Raw genomic sequence first — 25,475 nt, 5'->3', positions numbered from 1 at the left:
TTAGGAACAAAAAGCAAACTTTAATAGTTCTGACAATAAAAGAATAGAACTGCTGACCACATTCCTATGCACTATAACGGATATATATACAGAAATACAGTGAGACTTTCTCCAATACTCGTACAAAGTGAGACCGTGTGCATCAGTTACGAATGGAAAAGTACACTTTCCTTACAATATCATTAACATACCATAGCATAAGTGTCCTCACAGCTGCTGACAGAGCAAGTTAATACATTTTTAATTACGTTGCTGTAATCGAAGAAAAAAAAACCGTGGTTACGTGTTACAACCTGTTCAAGTATCTGGACATAAGATGGTTTGGAATAACGCTAGGATTTGGAAGGTCTTTAGTTGCAGTGCCACGCAAATTATAATTCCCTTAATGATTAATTAAAAAGGGAGAAATAAGGCTTTGTAAAGGAGCTGGGAAGTACGCTGGATATTGCAAATCAAAAGCACTTTGTGTGGGCAGCAGCACCGCTATGTACACAGAACAGAACACAAGACGTGCCCCAACCTTCCCAGCCAGTGCTGCACGGGCAGAGCCAAGCTGGGCGCCGAGCCCCGTGTCTGGTCCTGCGTGGCAGCTCGCGATGGGGGAGCAATGAAGGGCTGAACCGATGGCGGCCGTGCCGCGTTCATGCACCGACGGGGCCGCGTGGCTCTCAGTGTGTCACATCTTCTTCCTGTCCTGGCCCTCGGCAGGCTCCGCTTTCTGTGCGGGGAAGGCGTGGTGGTACAAATGTCTGTGGGTCGCTGCTGCGCTGTACAGCTTGTACAAAGCCTGCAAGAAACACGGGAGAGCCTCAGATCGCCCTCTGGTTTGTGCACCCACTCCCGATGGTGTACGATTGTAGAGCTGCAGAATGGTTGGGTGGAAGGGCCCTCAAAGCCCTGCTGTGACATCCGAAAGGGGAAAGACCGAGTTCAGGAGCTCACTAAGCTTTTAGCATTGCACAAAGATAGAGCAAAGCCCACAGCCCCACAAGTCACGACTTCCAGCAGTGCTTGTCTCCATGGGACAGAAGGGGTTAGGCCCCTGCGAGAGCTGCTCCACGTCTCACTTAGAAGTTCCCACCTCACTCAAAGGCAGCAAAATGCACCAGCACTGACACTGTGCAGCAGGGTGGTGCCGTGGAGCTGACCCCATAGCATCTCCAAACACAATTAATAGGAGAAAGATGTAAGTGTGCACGCACACACACACACACAAAAGCCTCCGAACTCTCTCCCCCACTTGGCCTCCAGCAGTGCCCTTCCCCAGGCACTGGAGGTGCCACGTGCTGCCATCAGCCCCCATCCCTGCACCCAGCAGCTCCGCGTGCTTCGCCTCCCAAGGGTTCCCCAGCACTCGAGGCACCCATAGGAGTGTGCTGGGGGGAGAAGGGGACCCGAGAGGCACTTACCTCATTTGTGCTTCCCTGCGAGAGGCATTGGGGAAAGAAAAGGGGAAAAAAAAAAGAAAGAAGCATCTCTGTGTATCACACATGTCCAAGGGAGCAAATGTCTCCATTCAGTGCCCCCACAGCAGCATGCTTGCAGGACCCCCCAGCCCTCCTGCACCCACAGGGACAGCACACACATACAGAGCCCTGAGGGCTCCCAGCACTGCTCTTCCCCCGGGTGCACCAACAGCCCCAGAGGCACTGCTACTCTGCAGAGCTCCTTCTCAGGAGTGCTCTTCCCCCTCATTGGGAAGTTGTGCTGAGATGTGCCTGGAGCAGCTGGGTGCTGGGAAGCAGCTGCAAGCACTTTAACCTCTTCCTTGATTTCCCAGCAGGGCAGCTTGCAGGCAACCCATACCTCTCACTTTCTGCTGGCCCCATCCTGTTCTCACTATGGTGCTGAACTCATCCCAGGTTCCTACACAGGGATGGGCTTCGACACCCAGCATCCCTCGAGAAGCACCAACAGCACCACCGTGATGTCAGGATGAACCCACCTGGGATGCAGGGGACAATGAGCTGCCCCTGCTTGCCTTGTTTTAAAGGCAGCCCTGCTGAGTGACATAGCTGCCTGGTTCAGGGGTGAAGAAGCTGAGCAATAAACAGCTCAGTGTGAAAAATGAAGTGTGGTTAGCTCTAGCCACACCTGGAGCAAGCGCAGGTGGTCACATTGAAGCTTAATCTCCTCACTCCTGGATAAAAAAGAACCAAGGGGCAGTGCTGCCAAGGGCAGTGTTTTCTCACTGCAACCTTTGTTAAGGCTTTAGGGATGTCTGACAGCAGGACCCAACCAGGACCTTTGCACCTGTTTGCACAAAGCAAAGACAAAGAGAGATGGCAAGCCTGAAGCAGGCAGGACAGAGCCCCAGCCTTAACATCCTGCAGCCAGCAACAGCCAAATCCCTGCCCTGTGCCAGGAGGGAGGAGCAGGGTTTCCTCCTTGACACTCGAAGCACACAAACTCCTGTGTGGTCCTGAGCACTTCCCCAGCAGGATCACACGCCATGCTGCCCTGTGCCAGCAGTAGCGTCCATAAAGCAGCATTTTGGGATGGGTAAAAACAAGCAGAAAAAGGCAGAACAAAACAGCTTGTGGGGATCAGACTCGAGCCCAGGGCTTTTGCCAGCTTCAGCTCGCTGTGCTCCTCCACCCTCAGAGAGCCACCCAGACCCAAGACTTTTCTCCCCTTATGATCACCTCCACAACCCAACCTGAAAACACTCCTCTGGCCCTGCTTTCCCCATCTAGAAGGCCTAAGGCACAGACTGAAGCACACCGTCCCACTGCACCCAACAATCCTACATGCAAACCCAGGAGCCATTCGAAGAGGAGGAAAAGCCCCAGGAAACAATGCTTAAGAACTTGGGTTGGGACGTGGGTTTGGTTCGGGGGGGTTTTAAATGAAAAGCTCTTTATCCTACCTGGTCCCACAACGCCGCTGCCACTTGGTCTATTACTGCACCCAGTTCTCTGTACTCCCCAGAGTATCTGATGTACGCCCAGGTACACAGTGTGATAAGTGTCAAGCCCATGATCATGTTGCACAGACTGGCTATGATGTCCAAGCCAATGAAGCCGGTCACCCCGGCGATCACGTAAGTGATGAAGATGACGACGAAGAGCGTGGCGGGGGTGCGGGCAGCATGGAAGATGTTCTTGCTGTCGTTGTGCTTGATGTACTGGATGTAGAGCTCATCGATCTCGTTCTCCAGCTGCTGGAGGTAGCGGCGGCTGAACTCCTCCCCGCCCATCTTCTTCACCCCACGGAACAGCTTCACGGCTTCGTCCTTCAGCTCCACGTGTTTGGCCTGCAGGTCACTGGGTGCGAGGAAGGGCTTGTCCCCACCACAGACCTGCAGTGGAAAGCACAGCACGGTCACTCAGCACCCTCAGCTCCTGTGTTCTGCCGTGCAAAGCACCAGAACGGCAGCTCCGTGCGCTCCCTTTTGGCATGAACCACATGTATGTCCACACTGGTGTCGGGAACCAGCCCCTCTGTCCTCCTCTTAGCCTAAGAAATTGTTCCTGATACCCAGCCTGAATCTCCCCTGGCTCTCATCCTATCACAAGACCTGCCCTCCTCTTGGGACTGAGTCTTCAAGCTGCTATTGCTCAAGACTTGAACCTGGAGACTCAAAGGCCCACCTTCAAATAACCAGCATTGCTCTCCTGCTACAGAGGATCAGCACTTTGGGTTTTCGGGCACAAGCACGAAGACAGACCCAGAGCAGTGCACAGTAGCTGGCCATGCAGCTCTACACCCTCCCACGCCAATGCACAGCAACCTCCAGTACCGTAGAACAGAGCTGGAAGTGGCAGGAAACAGGCTGAGGTCTGAGCTTCACCTTAAAACATCACAATCATCTCATGCCCGAGCTGAGATGGGCTGGTAGGGCAGGGCAGAGGTGAAAAGCTGCTTATAATGATATATAATGACTTTATCCCCTAATTAGCACCAGCCACGACACAGATTAAAGAATAGGATAGGACTAGGATAGGACAAGACAGGATATTCAGTTGGAAGGGACCCACAAAGACCATCCAGTCCCTCTGCCTGAGCACTTCGAGGCCAACTAGAAGTTAAAGCACATCATTGAGGGCATTGCCCAAACGCCCTTTGAATGCTGACAGCCACGGGGCACCAGACACCTTGCTAGGAAGCCTGCTCAGCACACCCACCTCTTCCATTCTCCTGCTGTAGGTGTCTTTGGCAGTGGCAACTGCTGCTAAATTGTTGGCTTCTGCTGTGGCCTGCAAGAAGGGCAAAAGGGTGCAAAGTTCAGCTGCAGGATTGTAAGGTTAAGGATCACAGAATATCCCAATCTGGAAAGGGATCCAGAAGGATCATTGAGTCCAACTCCTGTGATCACAGAAGTGGAATGACAGCAAGGAACCTGAGGGCACACGATCCACATGCTCTTGGCCTGGAGGCACGTGTGGTACCCCAGCACACACGCAGAATTACCCAGCTCCCTTCTCCAACTGCACTCTGGCCAACACCAAACAAGATCCTTCTGTATTTCCCTGGTCAGTCCCCTCAGGCAAAAGCCTGCGTCAGGAGAGGATTCCTCCCCTCCAAGTCAGAGCAATGGAACCTCTGGCTTCAGCTGTGGGAAATGGCAAGAAAGCAGACAAAAGGCTCAGGGTATGTAAACAGCCACAGCTGCAGCCTCCTGCAGAGCCCTGACCCAGCACTGCAGCATCCACGCGGGGCACATCCTTCAGTGTGTGCTCACAGCACAGCCAGGGGACAGCGCTGCTCACCTGCAGGGAAAATGCAGCTCAGCAGCCCAGCCCTGCACGAGCCCTGCTGCCTCTACTTCCCCACAGCACAGCTCCTTTGGGCTTTGAAGTGACTGCTGGACGCTGCTTGGGTTGTCAAACTAAGGCACTTAAAACAAAAGCATGGGAGACTCCAAGTGCTGCACTAGTGCGACTCCTCTGACAGCTAATGGGAAATCAACAGCAACCACAGTGCAGGAATGTCACCTCACACAGCCCACCTACCTGCAGCATCGACTTCGGGTGCGGCAGCTCTTCCCCCTGGTAGATCTTTATGTATGCCTGCAAAACATGAAATCACATCAGGTGCAGCACAGACCCCGTTACAGCACAGCATCAACAGGATGGGAAAAGCCCCAAGAGGGGGAGGTTCCCGGCGTGGGATGGCTTCAGCAGGGGACGCTTTGCCAGGCAGCACACGGCTCACCGTCCATTCTTTGGGTGCTGCAGGGGGGTCTCTCAAGACTCACACTCCCATCACTCACTCCAACATCCACCCCATAGGATTTGCACCTACCTCCGTCCTTCACTGAAGGAGAAGGAGCCGGAGTCAGGTAGTAGGTGGTGAGAATTACTCACTGATGTCTTGCATTAAAATGTCCCAGTAGCCATGACAACACAGTGCAGCGTTTTCCAAAAGCAATGGGAATACGGCCCTCAGCCTCCCTCCCTCCCTCCAGTCCTCCATGGCAAGGAAGAGCCCTGCCCACTCCTTGGGCTCACTGCGCGGCCAAACACACTGACACTTTCCCCTTTCATTACAGCAGAAGCGCTAACGTGCCGCAAACAAATAAGCCTAATTTCTCTGGAAAAAGCTAATACCTTAAAATACTCCACAAGGCCTCGGCAGGTGATGTGGTTTCCATTGATCTCCTTAACATCCAGGCTCTCGGGACTAAGAAGCCAGGGAATTAAAATCTTCAAGTTCTTGATGAACTCGTCGTCTATTTCTGGAAATAAGCCCAACATCATCAGTGCCACCCCTCAGCCACAGCTGCACTGCCATCACACAACGAGGGGGAACCCGAGCCTGGATACGGGCACAGACACTGTAACTCAGGGAGGTTAACCCACAAACAGAGCATGCAGCTCTGTATACACCAGCCAGCTTCACTGTCTCAAAAGTAGTGGCAGGAAGACAGATGTGACTTTTGCTTTTGCTGATGAGAGCAGCACCTCCTTGCCAAGAGAAAAGCTGAGTACAGCTCTGAGAGAACAAGAGATGAAGACGCTGACAATCCTAAGCCAGCTCTGTATGCACTTGTTAAATACTGCTCAGCACCTGAATTAAAGGAGGAATTAACAAACCTCAGTTCAGCTTCCAGCAGAGCCCCCCCTCCCACTGCCTCGCCTGCCCTGCTGCTCCTTAGCATGGTTTGCCAGAGGGATGAGTTCCATTTTTTTACCCTTCCCTTTTATTTCACCTGATTAACTAAGTCTGTCCTGAAGGGGAACCACTGATCAGATAAGTCAGGAGGGTTAAACGTTCCTTGGAAAGCTTTTCAAAGTGAAATAAGGTTCTTTTGAGAGCACGTGTGACAAGGCTGCCAGCACAACCTGCTGTGCAACAACCAGTCCGCCCTGCTCTGCCCAGCTGCACATGAGGAACAGGAATGCACTGCAGAAGCTCTTCCATGGAAAACACTTGTAAAGGTATCACGGCACAGCCTATGGTATCAACCTGACAATGGACCTTTGCTTTGTACCTTTCAGCTTTCCGTCGAAGTTGGGGTTGGTGGCTACCTTCAGGCCGGGGTGAGGTAAAAGGAAGCAGGAGATTTTGGTGAAGCAGGAATGGATGTGCTTTCTGACATTCTGCAGTTCTTCGTGCTGATTCCCTGAGACCTGTGGGAGAGCAGTGTGGTCAGGTTTCCCTTGCATGCAGAGACGCTGGGACAACAGTGCCAGCAGGAGCGTGAGGCGTCCCGCACCAGGAGGGCATCCCTTAGCAGTGCAATGCAGGAGCACAAGGACAGAGCTCCTCCAGCAACCCACATCTCTGACCACATGCCCTGGGGGATGTTATTATCAATTGGAAAATGTGCACGTGTGCATGACCCGAATGCAATAGCATTTGGGATTTCCCACCAGGGCCATTCTTGTCTTCCCTTTGACCAGGGCTCTCCACTACCAAATCACCCATGCATTTCCTGATTAATCCCCACAGAGCCCTTGCCCATTGCTTTCACTGTACAAGAGCCTATTACTAAAGCGTTTTTCCTTGTCCCTCCAGCAGAAGGGTAGCTCTGCACTGACTGCAGCATGGAGAATGCAGCTTCCTACAACGCAGAATCATAGAATCACAACTCCTCTGGGCAGTGCTGGCACACCCCGTCCCTGGAGGTGCCCAAAGGCAGCTCGATGGGGCCCTGAGCAGCCTGATCTGCTGCCTGATTTAGTGACTGGCTGCCCTGCCCATGGTAAAGGGCTGGCACTGATCACAGAATGGCTTGGGCTGGAAGGGACCTCAAAGATCAACTAGAATCTAGATCATCTAGCTGATGATCCTTGAAGTCGCTTCCAACCCGAGCCATTCTGTGGTTCTGTGATTCTCTAAGACATTTCTGCTGTGATTTTAAGGCACGGGCAAGTCCAGGTGTGACCTTAACCATCATCACCAGCTCGCAGCTGAGCAAAGCCCACGTGGAAATCATTCATGAAATCCAGAGGAGAAAGGACAGACCTTCAGACGCTTCTCCAAAAACCTCGCGCCGCCGTCGGAGCCGTAGGAAAACTCATAGGGGAAACTCCAGTCACGCACCAGGAATATCAGGGACTAGGGAAGAGAAACAGGAGCAGTCAGTGCCACGCAGCTCTGCTCAGCCACACGTTATCAGGAGGGGATTTGCTGGATGACAGTCTGAGTCCCTCGCTTGAAAAACAGCACCCGTCATTTCGACTGCAAAACAAGAAAGGGATTTTTGCTAAGCAGGACAAAAGGCAGCGAGCTCCAGCCGCACTGAGCTCCATCCTATGGGAATTTCACAGGCTCGTTTTCCAGCCATTTTCACTGGGCAGCTCTCCAGACAGACTTTTAACGAGAAGCACATGTAGGATAACGAGGAGGAGTAAGACATCGTTGGCTTTGGTAATCTTTATTGAGACATCCGACGTTTCTATTCAACGAATAAATAAATACCGGCACAGACAACTCTGCATCTTTACAGAAGTGGGTTCTGGAAGAGATCACATCTCTGGTGTCTCATCTGCATCCCATGGAAGGTTGTGGGGCACCCCGAGTGGTGGGGCAGAGCATCTCCTGTCCCTTGGAATAAGCAATGAGGAGAATGCATTTCATCGGAATCTCCCTAAAACTCTATGTTTAAAACAAAGATTTGGGAGAGGGAGGAAAAAATGTTTCCCCTTCTTATTTTTCTTCCAGAAAACATCAGGAAAAAAAACAAAAGAAAGAAAAAAGAGCAGTGAGTTGGCCATTCCTAAAGGCATTGCAAGCCACAGCAAACGCCCGCAGCTCTGTCTTTCAGGACATGCTGTTCTTTTGGAGACTGCAGGACGCTTAGGAGGCAGGGCCATGCTTAGGACTTTTCCACAAACACATTATGCACTCCTCATACTGTCTGAATTGGGAGTTATTTCCTTTCTTCTCGAGCAGAATTGCAGCAGACCTGCTGTGCTCACCGTGCCCAACACCCACCTTCAGCCCTCTGCCAAGCGAAGGCATCGGTCAGCATGCAGGGCTGTGTTTCAGCACACAGCAGAGTGGGGGAGCAGAAGGGAAAAGCTCATTTTCCACCACCAAGTGCTGCTTCTTTTCCAGCAGCACCAGCTCAACCGTCTCCCTATCACCGCACTGCATGTTTGGCAGCATCCTCCTGTAGGAGCTTTCTCCAAAATCCTCCTTTCCAGGCTCACAAGGACAAAAGCCATTCATCGAGTTTGATTTCCAGGCTCAGAACCTCACCCAAGGAACTCAAACTGCAGACCATCTTCTGCAAAGAAAGCTGCCTTGGTTCCAAGCCCCCCACATCTCTAGCTGAGCTGTTCAGTTGCTCCCCATCACCACGCCGAATTTGTCCGGCCTCAGCTGCAGGCTGCCTCCTCCTGGGTGGGAAATGGCAATAGATGGCCGTCCTGAAACGTGCTCTGCAGGAGGCAGTGCTGAGATGGGGACAGGCAGCTGCGTGCTGCTCACATGGCCCCATCACCATCAGTTCCTCCCCCAGATCTCCCCACATCCACAGCCATTCCATACGTGCACGGAGATTGCTGCTGAAGATTGCAACGAAGCAGAGAGAGCCTGGGGGGAGCCCCAAGGAAAGGCTTCTGAAGGATGACGTGTCCCTGTTACAATTAGTTCAGCATCCTCAGCCATCTATCAGTTAATGGGTTTTTAATCCATTTACACGGATTAAAACAGACAATGCTGACTGGCTGCATCGTTGGCTCTATTTCCACCAGCACTTTATGGAGATAAGGCACGCAGAAGGCAGAATAACCACAGTGATAGTTACCTTTATCAGCCAAGCTTGTGGCCTTGTAAAATGGGTACTGGGATGTGTGACCAGACTTACTGCCCACAGACCTGCGTGACTTGACATCACTCACATCATTAGCAAAGCCACAGCCAGTCCTAATGACTTAAGCACATTTAACAGTGTCTCCTTACAGCCTCCTTCTTACCGATGGAGTATTTCACTTTCACTGTAATATTTGGCAAGATTACCCCTCTAACTTTTAAATAAAGAACAGAAATATTTATTTAATGTCTGGCTTTTTCTGTACCGTATTGCAATTTTCTCCTGGTTCTTACAACGACAGGCCATACGTTTTTACTGCTAGCTTTAACAGCATTTACCAATCATCTACCCACGCTATAGCCAATATATACTCAAAGCTCCCCAAAAATCTCTATTTGTCTATTCGTTGTATTTTTTAACCTTTTTATTTCATTCCCCCTTCCCAACCACAGCCACCTTATAAGCCCCTCCTGCCTTCCAGGATTATGGGGAAATTGACAATTCTCTTTTAATATTAGAAGGCAAAGCAAGGCAGCTGTAACCCATTCCCAATTACTGCTTTTACAGTTTCTACAACTGCTTTCTGCTTTAGGAAGCTCCCAAATCCTGCATCCAGCAACCAGCTCTCCTACTGTAGGTGCAAGCTAGAAGATGGACTAAGGCACTGGGGGCACCTGGGTAAGGGGAGTGAGTATTTGTGGCTATACATATAGTGGCTCATGTAGGTACCAATGATCTCCAAAACCTTCCAAATCTCTATGACCCCTTCCCAGCCTTCCAGGTGCAGTACAGGGTTCAGTACAGCCACTACCAAAGCCATACAAACCACAGCTTGTTCTGTTGCAGGCCTGCAGGTTTAGCAACCTGCTGAGCCACCTTTCTCAACAGCAGCTGCTAAAACCATCCATGGACGCCTACCTCCCTTCCTTCCACTTTTCTCCTTTCACTCACATTCACCTTTCTCCTGGAAGGGGCCCTTACAGCCCATCATCCTCCTGCCACGCTCACAGCTCTGGTGTCCAGAGCAAGCTGGTGTTTGCCTAATGCTCTCCTCTCTTGAATGCCACCTATGCACAGGCTGGGAAACAGATGTCACTTATCTGAAGTTAAAATCCCACTTATACTTGCCACTCTGAGCTGATCCTTCATTCTGAGCTGATGCTCTTTGTTCTGCCAAGTGCAGGGATTCCCAGGCAGCAGCTCAAGGCTCTGACAGCCAAGGCAGCACTTTACAAACCTGTCTGGGTGTTCATTCCACAGCTCTGCCACTAAAGCTGAGCGCCTCATGAGAGCAGCAGGACAGGGCCGAGCTGTAGGGATGGCTCTCCCTCCTTCACTGGGGAACATCGCATCGCTTCGTGCACAGCTCTCAAGGCAGAGCATCACTTGTGTGGTTCCCTGCCAGGACACAGCTGATGCCACACAGCACTCATCACATTGCACCGAAGCCTTTTGTCCCTGGGAACAAAGCCTCGCTCAGCTAACAGCCTCCAGCTGCATCCAGACCTGCTGGGTGAGGGGATCGCTGCAGGGCTGGGGAGCCGCCAGCAGCCAAGGTTGAGAGCAGAAAGAAAGAAGGAGATTGGATGTGTTCAGAAAGCTCCTTGGGGGTAAGGAAACACAAAGCCTTTCCTTCGCCTCAGCTCAGCCAGTCTCCACGCCTCCCTGCTCATCCGTCCTGCAAGCTGCAGTGACACCTCGTGGCAAAGCCATCGGTTTGGGGGATGCTGGTGGCCAGCAGCCTCTACTCACCTGGAAGGGCTTCAGGAAGGTTTCCTCCATGGCCAACCGTCCGTATTCGGTGAACAGCTGGGGAGAGATGCAAGGGAAGGAGGACTGTCAGCTGCCGGGGCCACAGGCAGGGCAACGTTTGGTTCGTGTTTTACGGGCAGAGGGAGCTGCTGTGGGCAATCACCACGCAAAGCCCTTAGGTGAAAAAAATCAGTCTAGAGTTTTTGGCTGCCAAATCTGTGAAAAAATGGCTCCAATCCACTGCTTGCTGCTGCTTTCAAACTTCACGTGTGAGAGGGGACTGCTGGAGCCCTGCTCTCTTTAAATGCTCCAGGAAGGGGTGGAAATGAATTCAGAAATAAGTGCTTTCCCTGCAAACCCCCACTGTGCAGAGACCGTAAGATCAGCCTACAGCAGCATTCGAGGGCTCTCCGGTCTCTCTGGACTGCAGATTCTTAGCAGAGGCACCAATAATGTATTTCACAGATGCCTAAAAGTGGGTCAACGTGTTAAACAATAATGGCTTCAAATTCCAACTGAAAGATAGGGTTTGCACTGGATAAGTTCAACATAAATATAGTATTATTGTTAAAAAATGTTTACTGAGTGAAACAGTGCAGAACTCTTCTGATTTTTCCAGCTGGACTTTTGCTTTCCTTTTCCTTAAGCTACTGAAAATAAAAAATCCTAACTAGCCAGTCAAGCAGCCAACTGAACAAAAAAGAAAACTGTAGGCAGAGGCAGGCAGGACATGTGTGCCATAGGAAAACAAACACCCCAAAGCTGCTTGTCTCCAGCACTCAGAGTTGTAACTACCCTTCTGGGTCATCCACAACCAGATGTCAATATCCAGGCTTATAAACCAATTTCTCTGGGTTTCTCAACCAAAAAGTCCAAGGCCAGGCTGGATGGGGCCCTGGGCAGCCTGCTCTGGTTGGAGACATCCCTGCACACAGTGGGGGCTGGGGCTGGATGGGCTTTAAGGTCCCTTCCAACACAAGCCATTCTGTGATTCCATGATTCTAGGAGTAAATAACAGACCCCTAAAGACCTACAGGGCATGACTCTGCTCCTGGTGAGCGTCCCACTGTCTGCCCTGCCCCAAGCAGGCATGCTATGAACCAAGACACATTTCAACACAAGTGACTATTCCTCCATGCCCATGAACCAAAATGAGAGCTGGGAAACTCGGAGACCCTTTTGTAGCTCCAAAGGCAAACGTGCCTTTCCAGAGCAAAGCATCCCGCAAGTGCAGAGCATAATCCAGGGACCCCAGTGACAAACAACAGCAGAGACAAGGGGTCTTACCTGCAGGTGCTGCAGATCATCCTCCTGCACATTCTGTGACAAGTTATACACCTATAAGAAAACACAGAAACTTCAGAGCATTGTCCCTTGGATCACTGTGGTTAAAGCTTACGACATGACCACAGGGACACAGACAAAGGCCCAGCTGGCCCCTGGTGCTCCAAGCATAGCCGCACTGCTGGACAGACAGACAGACAGGCACTGCTTCTCCCAGCACAGCAAAACGCTCCAAAAACAGCAGCAAGGGCTGTCATGTCCCATCCAGGAAGCCTCTTAGGAGTAAATAATGTTTCCTCCGTGTATACGGTGTGCTGAGCTCTGTCTCAAGACACAGCTTCCAACCTGTTAATGCTGTCCTCCAGAAGCAAAGATCAGAGGAAGGGAAGGGAAGCCTTACTACTACACAGTAACCACTGTGTAGAATACCCACAGCCCAGAGGTTTCTCCAGCAGCACTGAGACAAGGGCACATGAACTTCACCAGACCAACATCCTTTCCTCTCTGTCAGCTGAGAGTAAAGGAGTGCATCTGCTGCTAGCTTTGCTCTTGGAGTGAGATGAGATGAGACTGTTCCCTGCAAAGGTGCACTCACGACTGAACCCTGCACTCAGCGCAGCCAACACGCTGGTCTCTGTCCCTCCCCCAGCTGCATTAGGCTGGTGCCAAGCTGCTGGTTTTCAGCCACCACCTTTTAGCAACTGTTTCCTGGAGACATCTCCCTTCTTACCTGTATTGAGCTGATCATTGTGCTCAGGGCAAACACGGTGGCTGAATCCCGCAGGGTGGACTGACTGTCGAAGGTCCCCTGTGTGTCCATCAGCAGCACCGCAACCTGAGAGACAGAAAGCTCCAGGTCAGCCTGGATGCACCCAGTCAGCATCTGCACCCAAGCAAAACCGTTCTCAAATGCCAACAGGACAGGTGGTTGAATATCAGCTGTGTGTGGAGAATGTCAGTGCTCCAGCCTCAGACTTACAATTGGTGGAAGATAAAGGAAAAGAGCATCTCCAGTCACTCCTGACAGCAAGAAATGAACGCTGCATAACACAGAGGAGGGAACTGCTTTGTTCTTCTGACATTTGCTGTCAGTGCAGATGGGTCTCTTCCTGAGCCTGCACTAGCTTCACGTCACGGAAGCCAAATACAGCAGCATATCTCAACTTCACTGAAGAGCTGACAGATACAAATATTCCTGCCTAAAAGCTGAATTTGCAGGATTTCCCAGTTCTCACTGTACATGACCTCCCTGAATAAAGGCGTTCCATGTCACAGCTACTGCTTTAGGAGCGGGGAATAGTTTGCAAGGGGCTCGAGTTCCAGATCTTGGGAACAGCAGAGAAATGATCTCTGAGGTGCCCAGAGTTAGAGGGACAGGCAGGGATGATGCCAGGGACACATGGAAACACTCAGACATCTTATCACTCGGTGCACTGAACCCACTCATGCTGAATCAGGGATATGTATCAAAAACCTGCACAACCATTTCAGCCACCTCCAACAAGGCAAAGCTGGAGCAGCACGACGACCTGATGAGTAACACGCAGCTAGAGAGCCACACAGCACAGAAGCAAATACCTTTTTACCATCAGGCTTGTCCACCAGGAAAACCTCACTCCATATCTGGATGCCGGTCGTCTCCCGCTCAGATCCTCCCCTCCAGGAGAAACCAGTCAGAGGCTCGTTGTAATCTCCAACCCAGTCCACTGCTTCCTGCAGGTGAGAACAGATGAAACGCTGAATTTCCCGTTTCACTGTGTTTTTACACCTCCCTTCTGTGCTGCCTCTACCCCAGCACTGGAGACAAGCAGCTCTCACAAGAGAGGTTTCCTACAATATAGCAAATGTGAACATTTCTGCTCCAGAGTCAAGGAAGGCAGCGTCCCACTGGAGACCCACTACTGCATGGGGTTGTGCAAGCATCTCTATTTTAATTTGTGAGGCTCCTCCATGCTAAAGAGAGGCTGGAGCATCTCTAGAGCACCAAACCAGAGTCCTTTCCTGATCAGCCCCGGGCACACAGGAGCACTGAGCAGCAGTGGGAAGAGCCAGGTGCAGCTGCAGCCATACCTTGTTGTACATGTATCGCAGCATGAAGTCCATCAGGAAGGACTTTCCTTTTCTAAAAGCTCCAGCAACTGACACAGCCACAACCTCTTTGTCTCTGACGGCTTCTGAGAGGAGGATGCGATTGAGTGCAGCTTCATCCAGTTCAAAAGAATGGTCATCCTTGACAATGAGGACTTGCACAGGTCCTGCCTTCCTCACGGACTCCTCCTCCTCTGAGCTCCACTCGTAAGCCTTGTCTGCAAAACTACCTGTGGAAACAAGTGACACAAGAACTGTTTGGCTCCTTCTGAAATGATGGAAAGCAGGACTGGACAGGGCTGTAACAGATCAGCTGGCCAAAATATCCACCCCAGAACAGCATGACTTAGAGCAGATGTCTTTGCAGCACTCCCCAGACATCATGACACAGCTGCCAGCTGCTTTGGGGCAATCCGTCAGCCCGTCCCTGCTGGAACCCTCCTGGACAAAATGCTCCTACAAGAGTTGACACGGAGAACAGATTATTCTCTTCCCTTCAGAAACACCTTCTTACATGCACAAAGGTTGTCCTGACGTCTCCATCAGCCTCAGCTGAGGCCACGACATCTCCCTTGGCAGCTTATACCGTGCTGTGTTCTAGATTTAGGGTGAGAATCATGTTGATAACACACAGAAGGGAGATGTAGGTTAGATGCCAGGGGAAAATTCTTTACTCAGAGGGCAGTGAGGCCCTGGCACTGCCCAGAGCTGTGGTGCTCCATCCCTGGAGATGCCTGAGGCTGTGGATGGGCCGTGGGCAGCCTGAGCTGGGGGGGCACCCAGCCCATGGCAGGAGTGGGGCTGGGGAGGCTTTCAGGTTCCTTCCAACCCAACCACGCTGTGATTCTGTGATTGTATGTCACTGCAGTTTCTGTGGCAACAGCACAGCCCAGAGTCCTGTCCAACCTGCAGTCTGCACTAAGGCTCTGAGTGTTAATTCTGCAATCTTCCCCCTCGACAGCTTGCTGAGAGCCTTCAGACAGGACACACAGGCACTCAGACACACAGCGCCCATTCACTGCCACGGTGACAGCAGGAACCACAGCCCTGGGGTTCAGCAGGCCAGCTCCTGCCACTGTGCTTTCATTGCTTCCCAGCTGCCCAGCACAGGAGAGGAACAGCAAAGGCAATGCACCACGCTGACCAGCTCACCTGAGGCCTTGTAAAACCTGTTCACCAGTGGGGAGGGAGCATGCATTGGAAAGTCCCTCACGTTTCCCCAAAGCATCCCTCCTCACTGCCTCAGCCTGCAGGCTTCCAGCTCAGCCCTGACCCCACGGCCCTGCTTTCAGCCTGTCCCAGCTGTTGCAAAGCACAGGGACGATGCACAGACATGCTGAAAGGCAAACTATAAATACCACAAGGAATGGGGTTTGCCCATTCTGGGCCTCTGATAAAGATGGCTCCGGCAACAACGGCGCTTTTGTACGAGTTTCTGATTTCCTATGATCCCACTATGAAATATCAGGATCATTAAGCCTTGTTGCTAGGGGATTTCTGGGGGCTCTGGGACATATACTGAGAGCTTTCTCTGCTCCCAGTTGAAAGACAAAGATCTTTTCTTCCCGATGCTTGGAGTTCCCTTAGCAAAGCAAAAGTCCCCAATGCACTGAAAAGCAAAATTTTGCAGCAGGCTGCAGCAGCACTGAATGCCTTTCCAGCATCAGCCCCTGGGCAACATCACTCCAAGAAAAACCCTCTCCATCCCCAAAGCCCAGAGCAGGCACACAACACGGAGCCACCCAAAACCTCAGAACGCTGTCTGCCTGCTTGCTGCATGCATTCAATACCTCCTCCAGCATTAGGTCCTCCCCAGCAGACAAGAGCAGACAGGTGCCAAACCTGGTGGTCTTTGTAGGGACTGCCATGCTGTGAGTGCCATATAAAGCATACAACTGGGAATTCCTCTCTCCTGCTGTTTCCCAATGCTGAGCCAAGCGAGTCCCTTTTTTTTTTCTTTCTACAGCTGCACAGAAAGGACAGCAGAGAGGTCCTTGTAGGATGTGACTCATGGTGGAGGCAGGAAAACATTTGTAAATGGAATTAAATCTAAACATTGCTGGCTGTAGCCATAGCAAGGCCACCCGGTGTGCAGGTGACAGAGCTGTGCCACCCCTGGGTCCCCTCCACAGAGCATACAGACAGAGGGACAGTCATCCCATAGTGGGACACTGCAGGTGGGCACAAAGGATATCCCAGCTCAGACCTGACCTTGCTGTGGATCCAACCACCCCGACTCCTGTTTAAGGACCATCCTGCCCTGCCAGCATGAGGGATGCTTGGTACCCAGCTCCCTGCTGCTGGTGCCTGGATGTGGCCTCCAGGAAGAGCAGAGATCTTCTCACCTCAGTGGAAAATTCCACTAACGAATTCTTACTGTCTCACATGAGAATTAGATCAGTTTGACAGTATCAGGAGCAGCCGAGAGCTGCAGCAGCTCCTTGAGGGTGACCCACCCTGCAGCAGAACGGTGGGCAGCTGTCCCTCCTCCATCGCCAACAGCAACCAGCACTAACAGGTAGTGCTGTCCTTTGCTTTTAATTCACCGAGTGTTGATGGATTTGGGGAGGTTCTCTGCACACAGGCAGCAATCTGAGTGGCCACGCTCCACTGAAGGACATCCTTCTTCCATCAGCTGGAGCACGGTGGGCAGCCAGGCTGTTTGCTCATCACACAGAGCACAGTGAGTGGGATGTGCTGCTCTTCCAGTTCCTTGGAGCTATCAGGAGGAAAGGCATTACGTTAAGCAGGGCCCTGAGCTAATTTCAGCCCCATTATCTCTTCTGCTTTCGTGTAGCTGCCTGCAAACCAAACTCGATCCTTCCTATTTATTTCCATGTGATGAAACTCCCGTGTTCTGGTTATTGCATTATCTGCCAGAGATGTTTTTATAAGCTGGGTGCGCATTACTGGAAATCAATTATTTTAATTGCTCTTTCCAGCATAAATTAGTTATCTGCTTTGAAGGAAGGTGTACCTGGCAATGGCAAAACATCATCTGGCCAAAAGGGGAGGGAAGGAGGCCTCAGCTCTCCCAAACGCTCTCCTGCTTTCTCTCATTTTCTGACTCAACTCCTCCTCTCTCTCGGCGCCGTGCGATTACGTCAATTCTCAAGCTGCTCATTCACTCACTGCCAGGATACAGTTCCTTTTCCCCACTTCATAACAGCTCATTTCCACGACTCCGAAGCAGGGTGGAATCCACGTCTCTTTTCCATACAGTGATTTAAAGCGGAAAGATGAAGGAGATGGGAATTGGCATTCGTTCCTATTGAGCTGTCAGACAGCAGTGAGGAAATGGCCCCGCTCCTGCAGGCAGCCCCGACACAGCCTGAGTCCATGGGAGAACTGAGCTTTCTTCAGTCACTGTAGGAATTATTTATGGTTAAAATTAAATGAAGTTTAGTAAACAAATACAGCACGTTCCAAGCGTCAGGACTGACGTCTAATATAATTGAGCCCCTACAGAAGAATAAACTGGATAAATGACATCACTGATCACGCAGCATACTTCGGTGAGAACTGCATGCTCTTCCTTCGTCACGGACCAACAAGTCATAGACTGAGACCAGAGGCCAACTAGGAAAGTCAGCTTTTTCCTTCAGTGAGTTGCACAACAAATACATTTCATTCCACAGACTAACCCAGGAGCCAGGGCACGGGCTGTGCAAACACGGGCTGCAGAGCACACCCCGACATGGACCGCTTCCAGCCCTGCTCAGGGGAGCCCAGGAGCCTCACCTGCTGGAGCACTGCGGGAGGAGAAGGGCTGCAGCCTGGCCACTGCTACAGAACACTGATTTGACCACGCAGCTGCTGCTCCAAAAGCCTTAGCTGCATGGAACAACAGAAATGACCAAGGAGAGAAAATAGAAGTCTAATGGTTTAACTTTTTTAACTTTAATTTTTGAGTGGTCCTCTCTGGAGCCACGAGCTGGGCTCAGTGATCCTTATGGGACCCTTCCAGCTCGGGTTCTGTGATGCTATGATTTCTAACTGGTTCTTTCTCTGGAATGAACCATGTCTGTATTGATGGGATTTGGTTGCTTATCAGCAGCCCTCCGGGGATTAATTCAGTCAGCAGCGATAGCTGTGTGGATCCTTTCTGAGGCTGTTTCTGCCCCAGCTGTTTGCATTACAAACGTATCACAGTGCTGCTACCCATTCCAGGAGCCAAACACAGAACAGATCGCGCTCAGCCTGGATCCCTCGGTGCGTTCTCCAGAGGGCTCCGGCTGCCAGAAAGCTTATCTGCCCTGTGCAAACAGCTTGGGCAGAGAAAGCCATCTATCTCCAGGCCACGGCATCCCTGGCACTTACCCCTTCCAGCTCCCACACACGAGTCCTGCTGGCTCCGCTCGTGCTGAGCCAACTGCACCATGCAACCACCAGCTAAGGATCAGAAAAGCAGCCATGCTGAGTGGGGACCAGAGATCCTCTCCTCTGCGAGAGAGGCTTGCACAGAACTCGGCATCTTAGCACGCTAATGAAGGAAAACAAGAAATAAAGCACTGAAACAAAGCATACGCTGGAGAGCTAAGGTGGAGGGAGTGTTGCAACCTGTATCAGTCCTGCACAGAGGCTCAGCTGGAGAGCTCTCCTTCCCAAGTGCAGAGGGGCACAGCTGCATCCCAAAGCACCAAGGGAATCAGCAAATTCCCCAGGTGCGGAGCTGCCAGGTGTCTGTCTAGACAGTGGTGCTCCAGGGAGCCAGCACCTTCAGGAGGGCAAGCAGGGCTGCCAGGCCGGGCAGAGCCCTCTTCCATCCATCCACTGGCATTACGCAAAGAACTGGCCCTGCATCTTCTTCCAGCCAGCCCTGAGGCATCCAGCTGGCATCAGAACAGCATGGCCAGCTCAACTCCTTCTTCCAATGGCAGACAGATCAGGGAGACGTGTGACTACTCTGATAACACTCCCAAGTGGAAGGCTGCTAGCAGAAACATGAGTTAGCAGTGTTCCCCGGGGCAGTACTGGGGCCGGTCTCTTTTGACATCTTAATCTGGATGAGGCGATGGAGTACACCTTCAGCTGATGAAACGAAGCCAGGAGGAGCAGCTGACACACCAAAAGGCTGTGCCAACACATGAGAGTTGAGCAGAGAGGAACCTGATGAAATTCAACAAAGGCAAGTGTAGGGTCACGCACTTGGGGAGAAATAACCACATCATCAGCATAGGCTGGGACTGAGCTGCCAGGATGGAGCTCTGCAGAGAAGGATCTGGGTGTCCTGATGATCAGCAGTTGACCAGCAGTTGACCAATAGTTTACCAACGGTTGGCCAACGGTTGACCATGAGGCAGCAGTGTGTCGTGATGGCCAAGAAGGCCAATGGTATCCTGCGATGCACAGAGACTGGCAGCAGGTCAAGGGAGGTTCTTCTTCCCGACTGTTCTGCACATCTGGAACACTGCACCCAGTGCTGGGCTCCCCACTTCCAGGCAGACAGAACTGCTGGAGAAAGCCCAGCAGAGGGCCACAGAGATGATCAGGGCCTGAAGCATCACCCTTATGAGGAAAGGTTGAGAGCCCTGGGGTTGTTCACCCAGACAAGAGAAGGCTGAGAGGGGATTTTACCAATGAATATAAATATCTAAGGGTGGATATGATGAGAATAGGGCCAGGCTCTTTTCAGTGGTGCCCAGTGACAGAACAAGGGGCAATGGGCACCAACTGGAACACAAGAAGTTCCATATGAACACAAGGAAAAACTTCTTTACTTTGTAAGATGACATAGCATGGGAACAGGCTGCCCAGAGAGGTGGTGTTGTCTCCTTCTCTGGAGATATTCAAACCCTCCTGGATGCTTTCTGTGCAATCTCCTGTAAGGAACCTGTTTTAGCAGCGGGTTGAACGGGGGGATCTCCAGATGTTCCTTCCAACCCCTATGATTCTGTGATTCTGTGAAGAGCTGGAATGATTACTAGCCACCAAACTGTTTGTTAAGACAGATGCATTTCAAATGCCAAAATACAAGGTGAAAACAACATTTCCTTCCACTCTCACGAACTGTTGTGCCTTAGCTAGCTCTGAAACAACAGAGCACCCATCAGTGCAGAACTGCCAGGGCTGGCAAGCTTCAGAGACACAGGCACACCAACTTCTTTGGGAACAAGGCAGATCACAGAGATTCCCTTCTAGAAGTTTCCCAGGAAATGTGAGGCCACGTTAGGCAGTTCTGTGGTTATTATGCCCATGCCAGGATCAGCCAATTTCAAAGCTAAGTGGGCGATGCTCTGAAGGAACTTGAATCCCATCTGTTTGTCAAAAGTGTATCTCTAAGACAACATCACCCAAAGGCCATCATCTGTTTCTCAGATAGAAATTCTAGGACTGTTAACCACATTTCCAGCCACATACAGGTGAGACACAGTGACTGAAATGGACATTGCACAAATACTTCTCCAAAACTGGTGAGATATTCATACACACAGAGTGCTTAAAATACATTTTGCTGGCTTGACAGAGGTTCGTGAGCCTCCACCCCACTTGGGAAACTTAATTCCTCCTTTCCCTGGTGGCAAACAAGAACACTTCTTGTGAAGACACAACAAGCTGGAGTATCCCCAATCCAAGGTGGCTTTGGAGGTGATCCACTGGCACACGGTGCCTTGTAGAGCCTGACAATGCGCCTCTGCCTCACAACACGGCTGGAGGTGGCTGCAGTCAGTGGTGCAGGGGGGTTAACACAATTCCTGCTGCCTATGAATACAGAATCATAGAATCATTAAGGTTGGAAAAGAACTCTAGGATCATCAAGGCTAACCATCACCCATCACTGCCTGCCCCCTAACCATGCTGCTGCGTGTCACATCGACGTGTTTCTTGCACATGTGCTCAAGGCTCAGCACATCTTTGTTCCTCCCCAGGAGGGGCAAGGTTGGACTTGCTCCTGCTCATCTCCGACTGACTCACACCCTGCTGTTCAAATTCTTTGTGCAATGCCACCTCTCAAAACCCTGGGCACACAAAGACCAAACACTGTTCAGGGATTTGGGTCTCTAGCTTGCACTGTTGGCTCAGCTCGCTCACAAGCCCCAACACCTCATCTTCCCTTCTCATTTACAGGCTAGGAATTTTGTTGTGAAACTTCTCATCTCTAGCAGCATTTGTGTAAAGGCCCACCTGCCTGAAAAGCCTCAGCTTTCATTCTTCAGGAGACTCATGGCATCCAGAGTCACAAGCAAAACAACAAACAAAAAGGCTGTTAGCAATATTACTTAAATATATATGCAATACGTACACAAAAATCACCCTTTTTTCTTTTTTCAGTTGAACCCATTTCTGTACACGCAGAAAGTGTGACATCGATGAACTCAGTCTGTTCTGTTTTGGAAGAAAATCTTTCCTCCAGAAGCTGCTGTTCAGCCCCTCCTGACAGCCAGGCCCCATGAACAGCCCTCATTAAGCTCAAGTCCAGTTTGAAAAGCCTCACCAGGAACCTCTGTAATCCTCCTTATGGTTTTGAAACTGAACTCTTGACGAGCTGGTCATTTGGATTACAACACGTGCCATGATGGGCAGAGAAAGATTTCACATATTTTGTACTCATCTGAGCTGTTTAAATGAGTGACTGGGAGCAGATCTCGAGTGGTTTTGCCACAACAGGGGGAGCCAAGAGCTGCCGGTGAAAAGCACAAGGAATCTCAGAAAAAAATATCACTGCCACACACTGCAGACCTTGGTAATACTGCACCCACCGGGATTCAGACCAGGAGAAAGCAGGATCCCTTTCTCTGATGAAAACACAGTGTGATTTCTCAGGCAGGGAGGTTGGAACTAGACGATTTCTAAGATCTAATCCCACCCAAGCCATTCTACGATTCCTTTCTATGATTCTATGATGTCTCCATGCACAGCTCTCCCAGCCATCCATCCCACAACTAGCAGCAGCCATAAGCTCTCCGCACCACTTAGCACGTTTGTAAGAGAGCCTCCAATGATGCACAGCCTTATGCTGACCTCCTGCCCAGGGCTAAGCCCCGTGCTACATGCACAACGTGCCCCTGCACGACCAGGCGGGGAGGTATGCATGCAGCAGTAACACAGCCTTGGTAGCTGACTGGAAGCAATTCCTCCTGGGTGCCGTGCAATTGCTCACCTTAATTCATTCTGGGATCTTTAGAAAAGTAAATTGTTTTTATGAAACTGAGATGGAGGATTGCATTGAGCAGCTTTCAGACTGCCTAACAACTAGGAACTGGGGCAAAGTTTGATCCATTCCAAAATAGTGCCGTGTTTTTACTGTCCGAACTTACTGCCTGGATGGCTGGAGATTGAAACCCCTCCTGCATAGAACCATAGAGTGGCCTGTGTTGCAAAGGAGCACAGTGCTCACCCAGTTCCAACCCCCTGCTGTGTGCAGGTCGCCAACCAGCAGCCCAGGCTGCCCAGAGCCACATCCAGCCTGGCCTTGAATGCCTGCAGGGATGGGGCATCCACAGCCTCCTTGGGCAACCTGTTCCAGTGCCTCACCACCCTCTGGCTGAAAAACTTCCTCCTAATATCCAACCTAAACCTCCCCTGTCTCACTTTAAAACCATTCCCCTTGTCCTATCACCACCCACCCTCACAAACAGCCGTTCCCCTCCTGTTTATCCGCTCCCTTCAAGCACTGAAGGCCACAATGAGATCTCCCCAGAGCCTTCTCTTCTGCAAGCTAAACAAGCCCAGTTCCCTCAGTCTTTCCTAATAGAAGAGGTGCTCCAGCCCTCTGATCATCTTAGTGCCCTCCTCTGGACCCGCTCCAAGAGCTCCTTCAGCAGACAGGTTGAGAAACACGGCACTGGAACTCACCTCACAGACTGATGTCACTATGCAGGCAGCAGACAAAACCCATCTTACAGGAGAGGAGCTGCTGTCGTACACATGCAGGCATCTAATAAAGGAAGCTGTTTGGTACTAAAAAATACAGCATTTGGCTCTCGGACTAATCGCAGTGTCTAGCAGCGTGGCATAGTGCTGGGAAATCACTCTAGGAATACCCTGTATTTGGTCTGTGGATGGATGGAAGGTGATCAATCCACATGAGGTTCCAGATCCTTGCAGAGCTGACCCAGAAGCAAACCAGCAACAGACCACGTTTCACTCCAGCACGGCTTAGCAGTATGCTCACACCAGGCACGTGCCTAATTGCTTTGCTAGACCAAGCCTATACCTCCTGGGATGGCTTTTTTTCTCCGTTTAAATCTGTTTTGACATCATGTGCATTTTTTTCTCACACTATCAAGATGCAAAGGGAAAGTGCAAGCACACGTACGTGCGTGCAATGCTCAACCCGCATAAAAACGGGACAGACACTCGTGTGAGACACAGCTGAGAATGTCACAGTGTTGGCTGCGAGCTGTCAGCCCCGTTTACCCGAGGTCTGAGCTCCTTCCTGCACAGTCACGGTTACACACAGCCCTCATCAGGCACACACCGCTTATTTCCTCCTGCAAAAAGAACACCGCATGCTCCGTTGGCTTCAATCACAGCCTCCGTTATCTGTGTGCTTCTGCAAACATGTCCCCGAGCCGTTAATCATTACCATGGGAAATACTCCACTCATCTATCCAAATTAGAACCTAATTTGTGTATCTAAACATCAGAGCTCCTCTCACCTGCAGACGGGGTGCCCTGAGCTCTGATGCCTTACTACAGGGATCGGAACACGAGGAATGACACATCATGCCTCCTGCAGCCTCAAACAGTAGCTGTACGCCGTCTGAGCTGAATTTCTACCGGGTGAGGAAGGCGGTAAGCAGGGCAGGTGAAGGCCAGGCTGGTGCATGGGGCACAGCCCACCTGTGGGACCCCGGGGCTGCAGGGGGACGCAGCCTTCCCCTCCTGCCCGCAAGAAGGCAGCTGGGAGACGGGAAGGCCTGCAGGAAGGCGGATAGGAGACTTCCTCCTCCTCCTCCTCGTCCTCCTCCTCCTCCTCCTCGCTGGCAATGCTAAAAGCTCCAAGGGCTCAGGCGGAGCGGTGTGGAAGCGGCCCCTCTTCGCAGGGCTGCGGCACACCGAGAAGCCTTCGCTGGGCGCGGGGCGGGCTGCGTGCGGGGCTGCGGGGCTCCGAAGGGACGGCGGGGATGCCGACAGGCCGGGCCCCGGCTGAGGGCGGCGGCCGCTCGGGACGGCCCCACGGCACGGACCCCCTCCCCAGCATCCAACGCACGGACGCAGGCTGACAGACAGACGTCTGACAGACAGACAGACACACACACACAGAAGGCCCGACCACCGGCCGCAGCCCCCGGCCGCCTCCCCTGCCCCGGACCCGCCGTGCGGCACCGCCCGCCCCGCCCCGCCCCGCCGGCCGAGCCGAGCCGAGCCCCGGGAGGAGCCGGGCTCGCCCCCCGCCCCGCGGCATTGTTCGGCACAGCGGCGGGCCGCGGCCGTGCCCCCCCCTCGCCCCCCGCTCCTCCTCCTCTTCCTCCTCGACCGCCACCGGGACGCGTTGCCCCCCGCTCGGCCCGCCGCTCACCCCAGCTGCTCCTCTCCCTGCGGTTCCGGGCCATGGCGCGGGGCGGCTGCGGGAGGCTCCGTGCGGGCTCCGAGCCGCGCTGCGTCTGGCGCGGCTGCCGCGGTGGAGCGGGGCGGGCGGGGGCGCCGGCAGCATCCCCGCCCGCTACGGCGTAGCACGGCCCGGCCCGGCCCCGCGGGGAGCGCCGGCGGCGGGGGACGGAGCCTGCTGTACGTCTGTGCGCTCAGCCTGCCGGCGGCCGGGCCGCAAGAAGGTGCGGCTCAGCGATCGCACAATGGGCAGCTGGGAACGGACATCGCTACGCAAGCCCTGCTGTAGGCTGGGTGCGCCACAGCTCGGCTGCCCGCAACCCATCCGCGGCCTCGGGCACCTCCAGGGATGGGGCACCCGCGGCTGGGAGCGGTGCCGGGGACTCGCCGCCCTCTGCGTGAAGAATTTCCTCTCACATCTAACCCAGATCTCCCCTCTTTTAGTTTAAAACCGTTCCCTCTGAGATAACAGCAGGACGAGGGGAAATGGTTTGAAGCTGAGGGAGGGCAGATTTCAGTTGGATGTGAGGGGGAAGTTGTTTGCTGTGAGAGTGGTGAGGTGCTGGAACAGCTGCCCAGAGAGGCTGTGGATGCCCCGTCCATCCCTGGAGGTGTTCAAGGCCAGGTTGGATGGGGCCCTGGGCAGCCT

At 52.3% G+C, this 25,475-nt stretch overlaps 1 protein-coding gene across 2 annotated transcripts; it reads right to left on the bottom strand.

Annotated features, from left to right (window-relative positions):
• On the bottom strand, positions 1 to 25,136 carry ATL1 (atlastin GTPase 1). Of its 2 annotated transcripts, XM_085225917.1 has the most exons (14): positions 24,798 to 25,136; positions 14,315 to 14,562; positions 13,823 to 13,957; positions 12,975 to 13,079; positions 12,248 to 12,298; positions 10,961 to 11,017; positions 7,414 to 7,506; positions 6,437 to 6,575; positions 5,553 to 5,680; positions 4,956 to 5,012; positions 4,128 to 4,199; positions 2,870 to 3,301; positions 1,410 to 1,424; positions 1 to 787 (listed from the first exon to the last, which is right to left on the bottom strand). In XM_085225917.1, exons 1-14 carry the CDS (start codon positions 24,829 to 24,831, stop codon positions 677 to 679), a joined length of 1,677 nt encoding a protein of 558 aa, XP_085082043.1. In that variant the 5' UTR covers positions 24,832 to 25,136; the 3' UTR covers positions 1 to 676. The 2 variants fall into 2 exon arrangements, with proteins under 2 accessions (XP_085082043.1, XP_085082044.1); XM_085225918.1 differs by lacking the exon at positions 1,410 to 1,424 and having other exon boundaries at positions 24,798 to 25,123.
• Positions 25,137 to 25,475: the final 339 nt, after the last annotated feature.

Source organism: Meleagris gallopavo, chromosome 5 (assembly GCF_905368555.1).
Source record: "Meleagris gallopavo chromosome 5, MGAL_WU_HG_1.1, whole genome shotgun sequence".
Lineage (NCBI taxonomy): Eukaryota > Metazoa > Chordata > Aves > Galliformes > Phasianidae > Meleagris > Meleagris gallopavo.
This window is presented reverse-complemented; position numbering and strand designations above follow the sequence as displayed.